Source organism: Talpa europaea, assembly GCF_964194135.1.
Source record: "Talpa europaea genome assembly, chromosome: 4".
Lineage (NCBI taxonomy): Eukaryota > Metazoa > Chordata > Mammalia > Eulipotyphla > Talpidae > Talpa > Talpa europaea.
Window position 1 is genome coordinate 42167578 of NC_140070.1, and position 17354 is coordinate 42184931.

Below are 17354 nucleotides of genomic sequence, written 5' to 3' on the forward strand. Positions count from 1 at the left end.
CATTGGTGGGTGAGTCAGGACAGTGCTGCCATGTAAACCTTAGAGAATAAGGAATAGTTGGGCGCAGCCTGACTGAGGAAGTTGTCCCTTTCACCAAACCAAGTATAACTCGAGAGACCAGATTGACTCACAGGCCCAAGTGGGGACCGGTAGCAGGTGTGGGGACATTGTCGTGGGCTGCATGACAACGAGCACTCGCCACCTTCATCGGAGCCGTCGGCACAGTCCTCCGTCCCGTCGCATACCAGGCTGCGGTTGAGGCAGGCAGAGTTGAGGCACTGGAACTCTGAACGCCGGCACTCCGAGGGGGGGCCTGGAGGGGATGACTTTCTACTTTTGTAGTCTACTCCCCAAACCTCCCTCCCACAGCAAGGCTTCCTGTGCCCTGTCAAAACACCTCCATTCCCAGTAAGGGAATGAATCTCAGGTCCTAGAACATTTCCTGGCCGAGTGGGGTTCTCCTGCCATTGGAAGCAAGCGGCAGGTGCCCCTTTGAATCACTTTGTCTTCTCCTCTCAGTGAGCCCCCCCCCCCCCCCGCCGCCACTTACAGCCAGCCTCATCACTGCCATCCCTGCAGTCCCTCTGGCCATCACAGTGCCAGGAGTCAGGAACACACTGGTCTCTGCTGGCACAGGACCACTGCCTCGAGCCACACTGGAGCTCCTTGGGGTCACAGTCCTGGGGAGACAGTAACTCGGTGAGTGACATTTGCATTTGGTGTCCAAGAAGGAGTTTCTTAGAGAAAACCACCTTTGGAAACTCAGAGGTGACACAAATTATGAGAAACTCTTTTTACCACTGGAGTTTATGTAAGGAGATTTCTAGGTGATACAAACTTGGGTGGGAAGTAGAAAGAAATAGCTTGTGTTGTCAGACTGACCAATCAGAAGGTAGTAATTTCATTAAGAAACATAAGCATTTCTTCCCTAGAAACTCTTCTCAGGAATCAATCCTTCCCACCATTTCTTATGCACACCCAAGAATATTAAAATGCACTCCCGAGTCTTTAGATAGGGCATATCACTATAAGGCATATAAGGCATATCAATACCAATTTTAATGTTGAGGAAATATGGTGCTAAGGAGTTACGTTATTTTCTTAAGGTTAAATGCAGAAGGATCCAAACCAGGCTGCATCTCACATGAGGTGGTGGCTTCACAGTATTCCATGGTGACATTTGTGTGACATTTCAGGGTATAATCTCTATCTAGGTAGGACTTTTAAGCCATGGCCATCAAGATCTAACATTAGCAAACCTCCTACAATAAAAAAACCTGAAAGTTGATCTTAACACTTTGAGCACCTTGATGAAGTCACAAGGGGCTTTCTGGGCAGGGATTGTGGGAGGCTTCTCTGTTCTTGTATGTTCCCAAGTTATCTACAGGAAATAACATGTTACTGCTGGGGATTCAAAATCTATCTTTCTGAAGGAAATGCAGATTACCTTCTCATCGGCTCCATCTTTGCAGTCTAAGTCATGGTCACAGATCCACTCTGCCAACACACATTCTCCACTCCGTGGGCACTTCACCTCCCCTGCTGGACACCGTGGGGGCCCAGCAAGCAGACAGCCTTCTTCATCCGAGTGGTCCAGGCAGTCTCGGTTCCCATCACAGCGCAGAGAATAAGAGATGCACTGGCCATTCTCACATCTAAATTCAGATGTGCTGCATTTTTCATGAACTGAAAAACAAAGCCTTAGGTAGGCACTCAGCTTGAATGATTTGATGGCAAATAAAAGGTCTGAAGACTTCCTGGTAATTGATGATCACCATGGAAACTAAGCCCCAGCAGGACTTCTGGCAGGAAAGTGGCTTGCATGGAACATTAGGCCAGAAAAGACCTTCAAAATAGAAGCTAGCCCAGAAAACCCTCTCTGTCCGAGGAAGGTTCATGAACTTACTGCATCCTTGTTCATCTCTTTTGTCAGAGCAGTCCAGGTTGCCATCACAGAGCCAGCTCTTAGGGATGCAGCGGGTCTTGTTGTCACAGCGCAGAGAACAATCTTCCATGGGCTTCCAGCAGTCCTGCTCATCAGACCCATCCAAGCACTGCTGAGCCCCATCACAGTGGTATTTCTCCTCAATGCACTTGGTTCCATCCAGACACTGGAAAACCCCTGACGTGAAAAGGGACAAAAGTTAGTGCCATCTACTCAGTCACACTGCAGGGTCAAAATTAACTTAATTCACACTCATGCAGGAGCTTGAGGGGTAAATAGACTGCTTCTTATTACTTTCAGTTCTTTCTCGTACTTAATTGATCAGCAAACTTTAATAAAGTCAGGTCAATTAAGTTAGCAAGCTAAACTAGGCTATTTAAATAAGGTCTCATATTTGCTCAGTTAATTTAACGACTCATTGGAACACTGCCAAGTCTGCCCTAAATGGTCCATTTAGTGACTCCCTGGCTCAGCCTACTGGAACACTTAAATTTAAGGAGCACACGATACTCAAATTGTGCCTGATAATACACCTGATATAAATGTGATAAAATGGACACTCTCAGAATCAGGATTCTGACAGACTATGGCTTTTATCTATAATATTTTTACCTATGGGAAGCAAGTGTGATAATAATAAACATGCTGGCAATTCATGCCATGCATCCAGTGCTGAATCAGTTTACCTGGAATGAAAGACTGAGAACAGGTGAGGTGAACACACCTGGTCTGTTGCAGAACTGGGAACAGTTCTTTTCATCTGAGCCATCCAGACAGTCCTGCTTCCCATCACAGAGCTTCTCCCGAGAAACACATTCCTTCCCATTCCGACAGGAGATAGAGGAGTGAGAGCAAAGCAGAGGGGGTGGAGGAGGGACAGTGGGAGGGTAGTGGGTGGCTTCTTCAATTTCAGGATCTAGAATAAGCAGTTCCTTTAGCAAGTCAGTCCATCAGCTTCATCAATGGGATCTGTTTCTACTACCCCTCCCTTCCTCCAGAAAACCATGTCATAATTATGTGGCTACGTTTTTCTACCTCAAAGGAAGAAAAAAATAAAATGGACCTAAAGTTTATTCCTTCCGTGAGGTGTGATACATTGGCCTGCCATTTAATAGCTTTGGATTTGGGCATTTTTTTTCCTGCTGCCAGGTCTAATTTTTCACTTCCCTGATGTTGTATTCTGGGTATGAAAAATAAAAGTTTTTGAAGGTAGGGATTTCTGTTTGGTTGCTGGTCAGGGGCCAGCTTAACGAGGCACTCATTTGTTGAGATTATAAATTAGGTTAATAAATTACCAAAATTACTCTTCAGCAACCATTGAACCACCAACAGATTTGTTAGAGTAATTAAAATTGGATTTGTAACCACAAAGCTAACTGTTTATTGGCACACATTACCACCTAAGAAATGTGCCCCTAGGCCTAATTCTTCTTCACTCTTAAGATCAGGTTAAACAAACAAGTGATTCAAAAAGTAAGGCAGGGGCCTCCCCTGGTGGCACAGCAGTTGAGCACTGGGCTATGAAGCTGCCCGAAGCTGCCCGAAGCTGCCCTCAGCCTCTGCAGGACCAGTTCAATCCCTGGCCACCAGCGAGGGTCCCACATGGTGCGACAGACCTCTCCTGCCACGCCTGCTGCTCCCTTCAGCAATGTATTTCGTCAGTCTGCCTGTTCTGTTCCCCGCTCTGACTCTGGTGAATTCTCTCACCCTCCCGCACTTCTGACTGTACCCAGTGCTTGTATAAATAAATAAATAAATCTTAAAAAAAAAAAAAAAGTAAGGCAGTCCAGATGGAAAAGGGAGACGAGAGACCTCTTTGGAGTCAGTATGCTGGAGGAGGAATGGTCTGTCTCTGTTTCTCTCTCCTTCCTTGGGATTCCAAGCTGCTTCTTAACAAAGTTCCCTAATCCAGTGATAGGATTCCTTCCTTTTCTGCCTCGAAATTCTAGGATCAAAATTTTTGGCTCTGCGCCAAAAGGTTATATGAAAAGAAAGAAGGTGAACCAGCCTTGCACGGCCAAGGTGCAGATTCAACAGCAGAGGGGTGCTGTTCCTGGTGCCCGCAACCAGGAGTGGCTTTACAAAGATCCTCAGCAAGATAGCACTGCTATGCCTTCCCTGAAAGAGGGGTTCCTTGGCAAAGTCAGTTAGGGAAACTGGTTTAGAGCTAATGAAAATGGATCTCTTTACTGACAGACTAAGAGCTTTAATATTCTCAAGTACAAGAGGAATCCCCACAGCAGGTGTGCTGTGCGATCTATTGCGAGTGTTGGCCAGGACTCGTGCCATTTAGCAACCCTGAGAAATGTGTTAGATGCTTGCTCTTCCAGGACATGGCCAAACTAGGGAGGAGCCTGCTGAGTTGTGTGGTGGGACAACTTCCGTTAAAACACAATGCTGCGCAGTATCTCTTCCTCGTAAGCCATACGAAGAAGAGTGGGGTAAAGTGGGTCTCAAAGAATAACCACCTGCAGGAAGACTCACCTGGAACCTGCAAGTTCTCTGCCAGGATGATCACCTTCCTTATAGATGGCTCTTTCAACACCAAGAAGGGTGCCTGCATCCTCCTGTCCCACAGCACCAGAGCTGATCTGTTTACAGTCACGAGGTAGGGCTCGTGGGCCACTATCAGCCCATCACTCCAGGTCTTGTTCAAAGTGTATGTCCTGTTTCTTAGGAGACTCAGGCTTTGCAAGTCTAAGGAAGAGTCAAGTTCTTATAAGTTGATATAGAACTAGTAACCTGTGACAGTGGGAGTTAGGGGTACCATTTGATTTATGGTTTAATGAGCCCAAATTGAAAATAAATGGAAATTCTTCCTGTCATGTTTGGTAGGTTTTAATTTTACTGCTTATGAAAGTCCAAGGAAATGTTAAGAGCTCCAGAAAAGTGAATCCTGCCACATGAAAACATCAGATGTGACTTTACTGCCCTCTGTATATACTAAACCCTTGCCATAAGCACAGAGCTGCTAAGCCTCAGAGATGCCTTCTGGGTGAGAAAACAATTGGATTTGGCTGCAAAAGTATGAGTTGTACCTGTTACCAAGTTTCAGCTAAACCGTCTATACTTCTTTTGCAATAAGTTTGATTCTATTACTTCTACATATAGAGTAAAAACTAAATCTGTATGCTGCAAGAGGTATAACATTATTTCTGAAGATTTTTATTGTTTAAATCATAAATTTAGATTTACAGATGAGGACTACACTTGAGGTGGCTTGTGCCCAATGAAAATCAGAGCTTTAAAAATGACAATAATTGTTATACTGAAAACATTCCCACTCATCCTCTCAAGCTTCTTCCAGCTGCACTGCATGTACTTACCTGACCCTTTAGTGGTCCAGAGGATGCTAGAGGAGCAGAGGTCCAAGGCCATGTGGGTGTCTGCTGACCAGGAGCCTCTCCAGACTTCCTGTCTCTTTCTGCCATCCAGAGTCATACTTTGCAAGTGTTTCCCACTTTCTACCCAGTAGAGCACCCTCTGTGGCCAATCCAGAAGAAGGTACAGTATGATGCTGCTCGTTCTGTAGAGGACATGTGTGTCTGGGCCAGTAATTCTTGTCTTTTGAATTGTGCTTCTGTCACAGGGCAGCCAGTACAATTTCCCAGTTGCTATGTCCACATTTGCTGAGCAGACTGCAAGGAGGAAAAGTAACTCCCTTTAGAAAGGCACTCAACTCTGGTTGTGCACTGTCAAGTTTTAGGTCAGTGATGGATAGGAGAAAATTGGGGAGTTGCAAAGACGGGTCCCTAATAAGCCCAGCTGCTTGTTTGTATGTTGACCTCCATTGTCTCTACTCTGGTTTTGATACCTCACTTGTCAATATGAGCTTGTTCAGGATGTACAGCCCCTGGCCAGGCAGGTGTTCTCTGCATTTTACAGGCTAAACATCTAAGCAGCAAGGCTGGCATCTGATTGTTGATCTGCCGCTTTAGATTCATAGTCTTCCTTCACAGGTTAAGTGTGAAAAGGAATCAACTACATGTAAGTAACTAGGACTGAAATTACTATAGAAAAGCTGAGATTGCGCTGAGGTAAAAGCACAACAGTGGTGTGAAAGGAATCACTGAATGGAAAGGCATTGAGAAGATCTGTAACTATTAGGTTATTGGAAAAGTCATAACATATTTCTTCTGTTTTCTATGCAAAAATGCATCCTGAGTTTTCTGACAACCCAATAGAAAGCATCCAGTAGGTGATGTGGTAGGGATCAAGTATGTAAAAGCCAAAAAGTGTTAGTTTTTAGACATAAACAACCAAGTCAGGTACAAACTTAACATTCAGAGAATGTCGGTTCCTTCCTGCCACCCACAGTAACTACACAACTGGGTCTAAGTTAGGGATCAACTATTCTGGGAAACCCTATTCCAGAATAAGGTGTTCATTTCTGTGCCTCATTTTCTGCAAATGTACAATAGGGATAGTACTTCCCTAGGTTATGAGGATTAGAGGTAATACACAAGAAATGCTAAGACAGTGTCTGTTATTGGAAAACAGTATGGTGGAGCAGGTGTGCAGCCAGTTTTTAAATTCATGAATTCTGTTAGCTTGTTCTATACAGCCATTATAAAAACTAAATTACAGAAACTTAAGTGAATTATATTTGAAACAAATACTCAAATCATTAATTATTTTCTGACATGCTACTATTATTATGCTCTTAATTATTTACATCTATTGCATCTACTAAGTTTAGTGAGGTCACCTCCATAGCTGGAAATAACAGAAATTGGCACACACTACAGATCAATGTTTGATTTGGTTTGGGTTTTGTTTTCTAGACCAGGGACTGGCAAACAATGGTCCTTGGGCCAAATTCAGCTGGTGGCCTGTTTTTGTAACTAAGTTTTATTGGAACACCATCATTTACTGACACATTGTCTATGGCTGCTTTTGAGATACAATGGCTGAGAGCCCCACAAAAGTCTCAAAATTTACTATGTAGCCTTTTACAGAAAGAGGTTGACACCTCTGGTCTAGACTTAAGAAAGCTAGAAAATGTCAATATTGCGGGTTAAATTTACAAAAAAAAAACCCTGTATTTAGCCTGTTTTATTTTTTCTTCAAAGGATTACTGATTTTTTAATTAATTAATTAATTTATACAAGCACTGGGCACAGTCAGAAGCACGGGAGGGTGAGAGAATTTACCAGAGCCAGAGCAGGGAACAGAACAGTCAGACTGACTAAGAAATACACTGCCCAGGGAGCAGCGGGAGGCAGAAGTGGTCTGTCGCGCCATGTGGGACCCTTGCCGGTGGCCGGGGATTGAACTGGTGCTGCAGAGGCTGCGGGCAGCTTCGCAGCCCATTGCTCAACTGTTGCGCCACCAGGGGAGGTTTTATTTTTAATTTTTATTGAAGTAACACTGGTTTGTAACTTTATATAGGTTTCCAGTGTACTCATTATAATTCAACATCTGTATAAGCAACATTATAATTACTACCAAAGGTCATTTCCAACAACATATAATTGACTCCCTTTACCTGTTTTAATACCACAAACACATTGAGGAAATGATTTTCTAGTGTTTGAAAACTATTATCTAATTCCCCAAAACACTCATTTATGTCACTGATGAGCTATCCCAACTAGTCCTCATTGCTTCTCTTTCATCTCAATTGCTTACAGACACAAAAGTGTCAAACAACATTCACATCAAGATTACGTATGACCTATATCAACATTCACATATGACCTATATAAAAAATAAAACTGGAAAAATGTTAGCAAGAGTGTAGAGAAAAAGGCACTCTGGTACCTGATTATAAATTGGCACAGCCTCTATGGAAAATGGTATGGAAATTTCTTAAAAATAGAAATACCACTAATTTGAGAGCTATTTGCATCCCTTAGGAACATTAGCCACAATAACCAAGACATTGAAACAACGTAAATTCCCAACAAACAATAACTGAAGAAAGCATATGCTCAATGGGAAAGCATATACTCGATGGACTAAGATTCAACTATTGAAAAGCTGAAATATTGTCTTTTGCAACAATGTGAATGGATGAGGTCATTGTGCTAAGTGAAATATATCAGAAAGTGAAAAACAATTACTCGATGGTTTCTCTCATCTATGGAATATAAATAACCAAAGCAAATAAACACAACAAAAATCCCGCCTAGACTGTGAAAATATGGTGGTGGGCAGAGGAGAAAGGGAATGGTATGGAACCAAAGGGTTGAGCAGGTCAATCTGATAGTGTGAATGGCTCCTGAACTTTGCTGGTTGGTATACTGAGACACAAGCACATATAGAGGTATGAAGCCATGAAGCTGTAATCCTGAAATTTATATAATATTGTAAGCCAATGGTAAATGAATACAATTTTTAAAATTATGCTTGCTTGATAAGGTCATTAACGGCTTTGTCAAATCAGATTGGGATCAAGCATGTACTCAGTTGGATTTGTTTGCTCTTGAATTGCAATGCTAAATTATTTTTTATTCTGAATTCTTGGGACTCTGGCTAATCTATGAAAATCATTTAGTTATATGAAACTTACAATAAAAAATGCTGCATATTTTATCACCTATAAAGTATTGTAACACACAGTTTGTAGCAGCAAGCTTTATTATAAATGCATGTAGATGTATATATGCACACTCTACCCAAGAGAGTCAGCTGTTAAATATATCCCAGCACATCCCTGGGAATTATATTAGTAACCTACATGTTAACCAGCCAGAAAGTTGACAAACCGACAGCTTTTTGGAACTGGGGCACAGGTGTCAGAATGGAGAAACCAGTAGACAAGGGATCAAAAATTGTCAAGTGCTTCCCACTTCCGGGTCATTAGGGTGGGAGTTTATCTTCACTTTTCCTCACATTTACATGTGAGGAACTTGTATACAATTATACTTCTGATTCTCCTCACAGTCCTTGAATCACTCCTGTCCAGGAGAGAAGTGACCAGATTAGCAAGTTGGTAAGAATAGCCTGGCCATACTTGGCTCAGCTTCTCCCTTCTTTGTTGGGCTCTGCCATCTGCAGAGACCATGTGCTCTCTGGAGTTAGATTTCACTTTGGTGCTGTACCGATTCCAGGCTGATAGTTCAGCAGCCAAGGTCACAGAATGTTCTTTGAGCCACTCACATTCTTAAAGACATGAACAATCATAAAATAGGATTTTGCAGTCCTTCCATGTATTAGGAATTGATCTGTAATTTCCAGCCTCAATTTTCAATAAGGACAAGATTAGCACACTCAAGGGAAAACACTGACACCTGTATACAGAGATGTTAGGGGAAGCTGAAAGCTGCACATTCATAGGTTGTAAGAATGCCCTGAAGACTGTGCACAGGTTTAGACGTCAGGGTGAAGTGGAGTAAGACCTATAAATGAACTGCCTGGCTTTATCAAGCTTTGTAGCCACTGTATGGGCAAATGCTCCTGTGTATCACCATTACTCAGAACACAATATTATAACACCAGATGTGTGGGTCTTTCCCCATGCTATGGAATTCTGAGGCACCAGCTAAGTGTCCTATAATTTGGTTCTGTTCTGACAATGTCTATCTGGAGTTAGCATTAAATCCCACATGTTAAGGGCTCTGTCCTCCAAGACTGTCCCCCACTTCAGATGCCCATGCAAGTAGTCCCAGATTAGAGTCACCTATAATCTGACTGTCTGGTTCCTACAAGGTGTTCGTTGGGTTTGATAATTTGCTAGAATGGCTCAAAGAACTCATGGAAATACATTTACTAGTTCCTGTGTAAAGATGACAGATAAACAGATGAAGAGATACAGAGGGCAACATCCCAAGGTTCCCCAACACAGGAACTCCTGTGGTTGTAGAGCTGGAGTGTGCTACTCACCCAGCACAGTGATGTGTTCACCAACTCAGCAGCTCCATACTTTTGGGATTTTTATGGATACTTCATCATACAGGCATAATTGATTATTAACTCCATGTCCAGCCCCTCTCTCCTCTGCAAGGAATGGGGATGGGACTAAAAGATCCAAGTTTCTAACCATGGTTTGGTCTTTTGGTGACCAGCTCACAGCCAGGATCCCACCAAGAGTTACCTCATTATAACAAAATGTATTCTAATTACTCAGGGAATTCCAGGGACTTAGGAGCTCTATCTACAAAGACCTTAAGAGCTTTTTGCCAGAAATTAGGAGCAAAGACCCAAATATTCACTCTCTGTGTGTGTTTGTGTGTGTGTGCATAACATACTTAGATATATATGTGTGTATATATAGAATATAAAATACATGTATTTTATATTATGTCACAACCACCTATATCACAGGTACTAAATATTCAACACTAGAGCAAGCTCAAATGCATTGTCAATGTCTTACAGCTCCTTCATCTAATAATCATAACACAGAAACCAGTTAGCAAAAAGATTAGCCAGTTGAGAGAGACAGTATTTAGTTGAACAGGAAGAAATTCACAATTAGGAGTTTTCTAGATGGTCATCTGATATATTACGAAATCACTGCTCATTTGAGTTTTTCCTTAAAGTTCTCTAGGTTAGATACAGGAAGTTCCAGCATAACAAGTGCTGTATGGGCCCACAGGACACTGGGTAGAGTCTGCTTCTCTGAAGGATGACTCAGAAACATATATTTCTTTTCTTTTCTTTTTTTTAAAAATTTATTTATTCATGCATACAAGAACCAGGGTACAGTCCAGATGTGCAGGAGGGTGAGAGGATTCACCAGAGACAGAGTGGGGAACAGAACAGGCAGACTGACTAAAATACACTGCTGAAGAACAGCGGGCGAAACAGGAGAGGTCTGCCGTGCCTTGTGGGTATCTCCCCAGCAGGCCAGGATCAAACTGGTGCTACAGAGGCTGCAGACAGCTTCACAGTACTGTGTTCAACTGCCTCCGCCACCAGGGAGGCTCAGGAACATGTATTTCAATACAGCATTTCTTGCAGTTAAGCATATTTCCAGTACTTAGCAATACTCATGTTAAAGACACTAAAAAATTCAAATTACTCACCCTAGATATCAAGTCTTGGTTTCTTTTATAATGTAGATGTTTGCATTTAGGCTGAGTACAGGAAGCTTTAGGTAGGGTATGGCATTGTGGAGTGTGGGAGGGGAGAAATGTATATATTATCATAGTAAGAAAATCTTACTAGTTGAATCTGAAATCTGCATTGCAAATTACTTCTGAATTAATGTGAAAAAAATCTGCAATTCTAAATTGGATTTAGGGTTAATTTCTACCCTACCCAGACTTAAGGACAGAAAAACAAAAATTTAATAACCTTATCACTGCCACTACAACTTGCATAAAACATGGTAGTCTTTTAACAGTTACAAGAAAAATGTTAAGACAGAGACACTTAAATTAGTTAGAATCACTATTAGATATTAAGGTTGATTTGATCATGAATTAGGTAGGAATTTTGACTCTAGTTCATTTTAGAGTCAAAAAACAAAAGGAAAAAGAACTCAAACTTACCTGAATGCTCTGTCCAAATTTTTTGCTTTTCTCCCGAATAACTAGTAGAGTAGAACAGATATCCTTGGGCATTTGTCCAGTAGATGGTGTTTCTTTTCCAGTCAATATCCAATAAATAGATATTCCAAGGATGCTCCTGAAGTAGAGTTCTCTCTATAGCAGTTCCCATAAATCCAACTTTCAACAAGTAGAGATGTTTGCCAGAAGAAAACACAAGTTTTAACTCTACCAAGGAAAAAGAGAGATTAGCTATCTGTTTGTCAGATAAGTCCCTGTTCCATTCTTGAGCAAATTTCTCTCAAGCTGAGATAAACAAGGAAAGGGATCTTATGATGTTTGCTTCTGAAGTATATATTCAACATAAATGTCTTAGGTTCCTTAGCAAAGTGAGTCATTTGTTTGGGAAAGCCTAGCAATAAACCTTCAATTTCAGCTGAAAGTTCAAGACAGAATCATGAGGATTAGGACTGGAGTGTTTCCATTAGACTCAGTAATGTCATGGAATCCTTGCTTATAATACACAAGTCTCTACTGTAAAGAATTTTAACCTCTTACCTATATAAAGAAAAGTTACTCAGGTATTTATATATAATGTTCAACAATTTCAGCTGAAGTCTTGAGTTGGGCCAACAACTCATTAAGATGGCCTTAGGGCTACTCTATAAACTGTACTCTTTTTCCTTGAAAATTATGTTCAGTGAGGTAAAGTAGGTTTACATCTTTGTGTCTGCTTGGGGTTATAGGTTCAAACCTCTACAGGTGTACACCTTCACACCCTGCCCATAAGTGTGCCCCAACAATTCTCCACCATGTTCCATTAGGCCCCTTTTCTCCCAACTCCCACCCATCTACCCTCCCCCTCTGGTTACCTCAGTTTTGCAGTCATAGGTTGTTTATTATTGGTTTGTTTGTTGTTGTTGTTTTTTAAAGATTTATTTATTTATTTATACAAGCACTGGGTACAGTCAGAAGTGCGGGAGGGTGAGAGAATTCACCAGAGCTAGAGCGGGGATCAGAACAGGCAGACTGATGAAATATACTGCTGAGGGGAGCAGTGGGCGTGGCAGGAGAGGTCCCATGTGGGACCCTCACCGGTGCCCAGGGATCGAACCAGTGCTGGAGAGGCTGCAGTCAGCTTCGCAGCCCAGCGCTCAACCACTGCACCACCAGGGGAGGCCCTGTTGGTTTGGTTTTGACTGACACTTTGTAATGTTTCTCTATATTCCACATATTAGTGAGACCATCCTGTATTTGTCTTTCTCCTACTGACTTTTTTAAAGTAGTTAGAACATGAACATATTTATGTCATCTAGTCTTAAAAATCTCAATGTTCTATAGAAAAATCACGTGGATAGAGATGGTGAATGGATTATGTAGACATCAATATTTCAAATATGGAACAAACAGCAACACGAAGAAGTCATCATAACTATATTGAAGTGGACTCTCTACAAACAGATCAGAACACAGAGTCAGCACTACAGAGTATTCATTTCTTATACCAACATATTTGTTATGTTTTTTATTAAAAACTGAGTGATGCACTTTTTTATTTTAAAATTAATCAAACATATCATTGATGAAGGAATGGATAAACAAAATGCAGTCTATGTATATAATATTACTGGTTCTACAGTAGACAAATAACAGAATACAGTGTCTATGCAATGAAAAAGAAAGCTTAAAAAGAAAGGAAATCCTGACACTTTCTACACCATTATGCTAAGTGAAATAAGCCAGTCAAAAGGAAAAACAGTGCAAGAGCCGACATACCTCAAGTAACCTAAAGGAGTAATATTCATAGACACAGAAAGAACGGTGGTTGCCAGGGGCTGGTGGAAGAGAGGATTTAGTGAGTATAGAACTTCAGGTTGGGAAAATGAAAGTTCTGGAGATTGAAGATAGTGATAGTTGCACAAAGATGTGAATGCACTTAATGTCACTGAACTACATCCTTAAAAATGGCTCATATGAGGGCGTGCAGGGGAGCGTGTCCCCTGCACCGGCATTTTGCAGCAGGGACCTTTCTTGCTGGAGACTGTGTGAACCCAGCAGAAGGCTCACTGAAGAGACAGAGGTAAGCTGGGAGGCTTGCCCATGCTGGGCGCCTTCTAGCCTGCAGTCCCAGCCCAGAGGGGAGCAGCACCCACCACTGGGGCAGACCGGGCGTGCAGGGGAGCGCATTCCTGCATCGCCATTTTGCACCAGGGACCTTTCTTTCCTGGAGACTTGTGAACCCAGCAGAAGTTCCCCAGAGGAGCCAGTGGTGAGCTGGGAAGGTCGCCCAAGATGCCAGCCAGTACCAGCAACACAGTGTCACAAGGAATACGGCAAATTAGAAAACAGGCAGTAGGGAGTAGAAAAACCACATGCAACCCAGCAACTCCTCAGCAAAAAAGCACACCGCAAAAAGAAAACCATCTACCAGATTGCAACGACAGTAACTTGGAAGAACTTCTGAGCCTTCCAGATAGAGAATTTAAAATTGCTGTGATTAAAAAACTGACAGAAGTCATAAAGGAAAACAATAAGGGGAAAATAATTAATGACCAGAAGAATGAAATTGAGTCCCTAAAGAGGGAAGTAAAAGAAATGCAGGAGATCAAAGAATTAATGGAGACGCTAAAGAACTCTGGGAAAAGCAATGAAAGCAGAATAGATGAAATGGAAGAACGAATAAGTACTCTTGAAGACACAGAAATAAAAAAGAACTAAAACAGAAAAGGAAGGAGAAGTACAAAGGAAAAAGACCAAAGAAAGACTTCGGGAACTATCTGACTCCATGAGGAAAGGAAATATAAGAGTTATAGGAATCCCAGAAGGAGAGGAGAGAGATGTAGGAACAGAGAAAATATTCATGGATATAACTGAAGAGAACTTCCCAAACGCGAAGAAGGAGCTGAAAATTGATATACAAGAAGCAAGAAGAACACCAAACTTCCATGACGAAAGGAAAAATACAGCAAGACACATAATAGTAAAGCTCCCAAGAATCCAAGACAAGGAAAAAATAATGAAACTAACAAGAAGGAAGAAACAGATAACATTCAAAGGGAAACCAATCAGACTGACATCAGACTTCTCTGAAGAAACACTACGGGCAAGGAGAGAGTGGAGGGACATAGTCAACAGACTCCAAGAAAACAGATGCCAACCAAGAATACTCTATCCCGCAAAGCTCTCCTTCCTCTTTGAAGAAAGAATAAGGACCTTCCCAGACAAACGGAAACTCTGGAATTTTATTATGACTAAACCGCCACTCCAAAAAATACTACAAGGAGTCCTAATGCCAGAACCTCAGAGGGATGAATAACAACAAAAGAAGGCCAAAGAAAGTTATTTAAGGAATAAATAAATAAAATCAAAGGAAAGACAAACACAATGGCAAATACAGATGCTAACATATCAATACTAACTCTAAATTTAAATGGACTAAACTCTTCAATAAAAAGACACAGAGTTGCAGGCTGGATTAAGAAACAAAACCCAACCTTTTGCTGTCTCCAGGAAACACATTTAGCTGCAAAAGATAAAAATAGACTCAAAGTTAAAGGATGGAAAACAATTCTACAAGCAAATGGACCAAAAAAGAAGGCAGGAACAGCTATAATCATATCAGATAAAACAGATTTCAAACTTAAAAAGATAAAAAGAGACCCCAGTGGTCATTACATTATGATCAAGGGGACAATACTTCAAGAAGAAATAACACTCATTAACATATATTCACCAAACGAAGGAGCACCAAAATATATCAGACAACTATTGGCATCTCTGAAAACAGACATCAGAGAAAACACATACATAGTGGGAGATTTCAACACACCACTATCAACAATGGATAGATCAACAAGACAAAAAATAAGTAAAGACACTAAAGCTCTAAATAAGGATCTAGAGTGCTTGGGCTTAACAGACATATATAGAACACTAAACCCAAAAAAATCTGAGTATACATTTTTCTCAAGCGCACACGGATCATTCTCTAGGATCGATCATATACTGGGGCACAAGACAAACATCAACAGATACACCAAGATTGAAATCATACCAACCATCTTTTCTGACCATGAAGGCATCAAACTAGAAATAAACCATAAAAAGAAGGCAAGGTACTCTCCTACCTTGTGGAGATTGAAACCCACACTACTGGAAGTCCACTGGACTAACGAGGAGATAAAAGAAGAAATTAAAAAATTCTTTGAATTGAATGACAAGGAGGACACCAATTTCCTAAATGTATGGGATGCAGCAAAAGCAGTAATAAGAGGAAAATATATAGCAATAGAAGCTCACATCAAGAAACAAGAAAGAACGCAAAGAAACAACCTAATCTCGAAGCTCAAAGATCTAGAAAAAGAACAACAAAAAAAACCCCAAAACCAGTAGAAGAAAAGAAATAATAAAAACCAAAGCAGAAATAAATGAAATCGAAACTAAAAAAACAATCCAAAAGATCAATGAAACCAAGAGCTGGTTCTTCGAAAAAATAAATAAAATAGATAAACCCCTAGCCAGGCTCACAAGGGCAAAAGGGGAGAAAGCACAAATAAATAGGATAATAAATGAAAGAGGAGAAATCACAACGGACACAGCAGAAATCAAAAGAATAATTAATAACTACTATGAACAGTTATATGGAAACAAGTTTAACAATCTAGAGGAGATGGACAAATTCCTACAACTCTGCAATCACCCAAAGCTAGATAAAGAAGAAATAGAACACCTAAACAGGCCAATTACAATTAGCGAAATTGAAATGGTAATAAAAAACCTCCCCAAAAACAAAAGCCCAGGACCTGATGGATTTACAAATGAATTCTACCAAACATTCAGAGACGAATTGTTGCCTATCCTTCACAAACTCTTCCAAAAAATTGAGAAGGAAGATATAATACCTAACACGTTCTATGAAGCCAATATTACACTAATACCAAAACCAAACAAGGACAACACAAAAAAAGAAAACAATAGGCCAATCTCCCTAATGAACACTGATACAAAAATCCTCAATAAAATTTTAGCTATCAGAATCCAACAGTGTATCCATAAGGTAATTCACCACGACCAAGTAGGATTCATTCCAGGGACACAAGGATGGTTCAACATCCGAAAATCAATCAACGTTATCCAACACATCAACAAAAAGAAATATAAAAACCATATGATAATATCAATAGATGCCGAGAAAGCTTTCGACAAAGTGCAACACCCATTCATGATAAAAGCCCTTGAAATTCTTGGGATACAAGGAACATACCTCAACATCATAAAGGCCATATACGACAAGCCAACAGCCAGTATCATTCTCAATGGTGAAAAGCTGAAAGCATTTCCATTAAGATCTGGAACAAGACAAGGATGTCCACTCTCACCACTGCTTTTCAATATAATACTGGAAGTCCTAGCCAGAGCAATAAGACAAGAGAAAGACATACAAGGAATCCAAATAGGAAAAGAAGAAGTCAAACTATCACTATTTGCAGATGATATGATAATATACATAGAGAACCCCCAAAACTCCATAGAAAAACTAATTGAACTCATCAATCAGTTCAGCAAAGTGGCAGGATACAAAATCAACATGCAAAAGTCAGAAGCCTTCCTATACACTAACAATAAATCTGAAGAAGAAGAAATGAAAAAAACCATCCCCTTTATTATCGAAACAAAAAAAATCAAATACTTGGGAATAAATCTAACAAAAGAGGTAAAGGACCTTTACAAAGAAAACTATAAAACACAGTTAAAAGAAATAGAAGAAGATACAAAGAAATGGAAAGACATCCTCTGCTCATGGATTGGAAGAATAAACATTATTAAAATGGCCATCCTACCAAAAGCAATATACCGATTCAATGCTATTCCAATAAAAATTTCAATGTTATTCTTCAAAGAAATAGAACAATTATTGATGAAATTCATATGGAATCACCAAAAACCCCGAATAGCCAAAGCTCTCCTGAAAA

The 17354-nt window shown here is 40.6% G+C and overlaps 1 protein-coding gene across 1 annotated transcript in view; it reads right to left on the reverse strand.

Annotated features, from left to right (window-relative positions):
- The window catches only part of LOC311170212 (low-density lipoprotein receptor-related protein 2-like), a gene marked incomplete at both ends in the record, with an annotated part of 47249 nt that overhangs the window by 11730 nt on the left and 18165 nt on the right, over positions 1 to 17354 (reverse strand). Inside the window, 8 exons of the mRNA XM_084232601.1 lie at positions 132 to 313; positions 551 to 680; positions 1448 to 1686; positions 1907 to 2122; positions 2670 to 2861; positions 4430 to 4642; positions 5272 to 5583; positions 11386 to 11610. Of these exons, the coding sequence (XP_084088727.1) occupies positions 132 to 313; positions 551 to 680; positions 1448 to 1686; positions 1907 to 2122; positions 2670 to 2861; positions 4430 to 4642; positions 5272 to 5583; positions 11386 to 11610 (1709 nt within the window). The remainder of the gene's footprint in view (positions 1 to 131; positions 314 to 550; positions 681 to 1447; positions 1687 to 1906; positions 2123 to 2669; positions 2862 to 4429; positions 4643 to 5271; positions 5584 to 11385; positions 11611 to 17354) is intronic.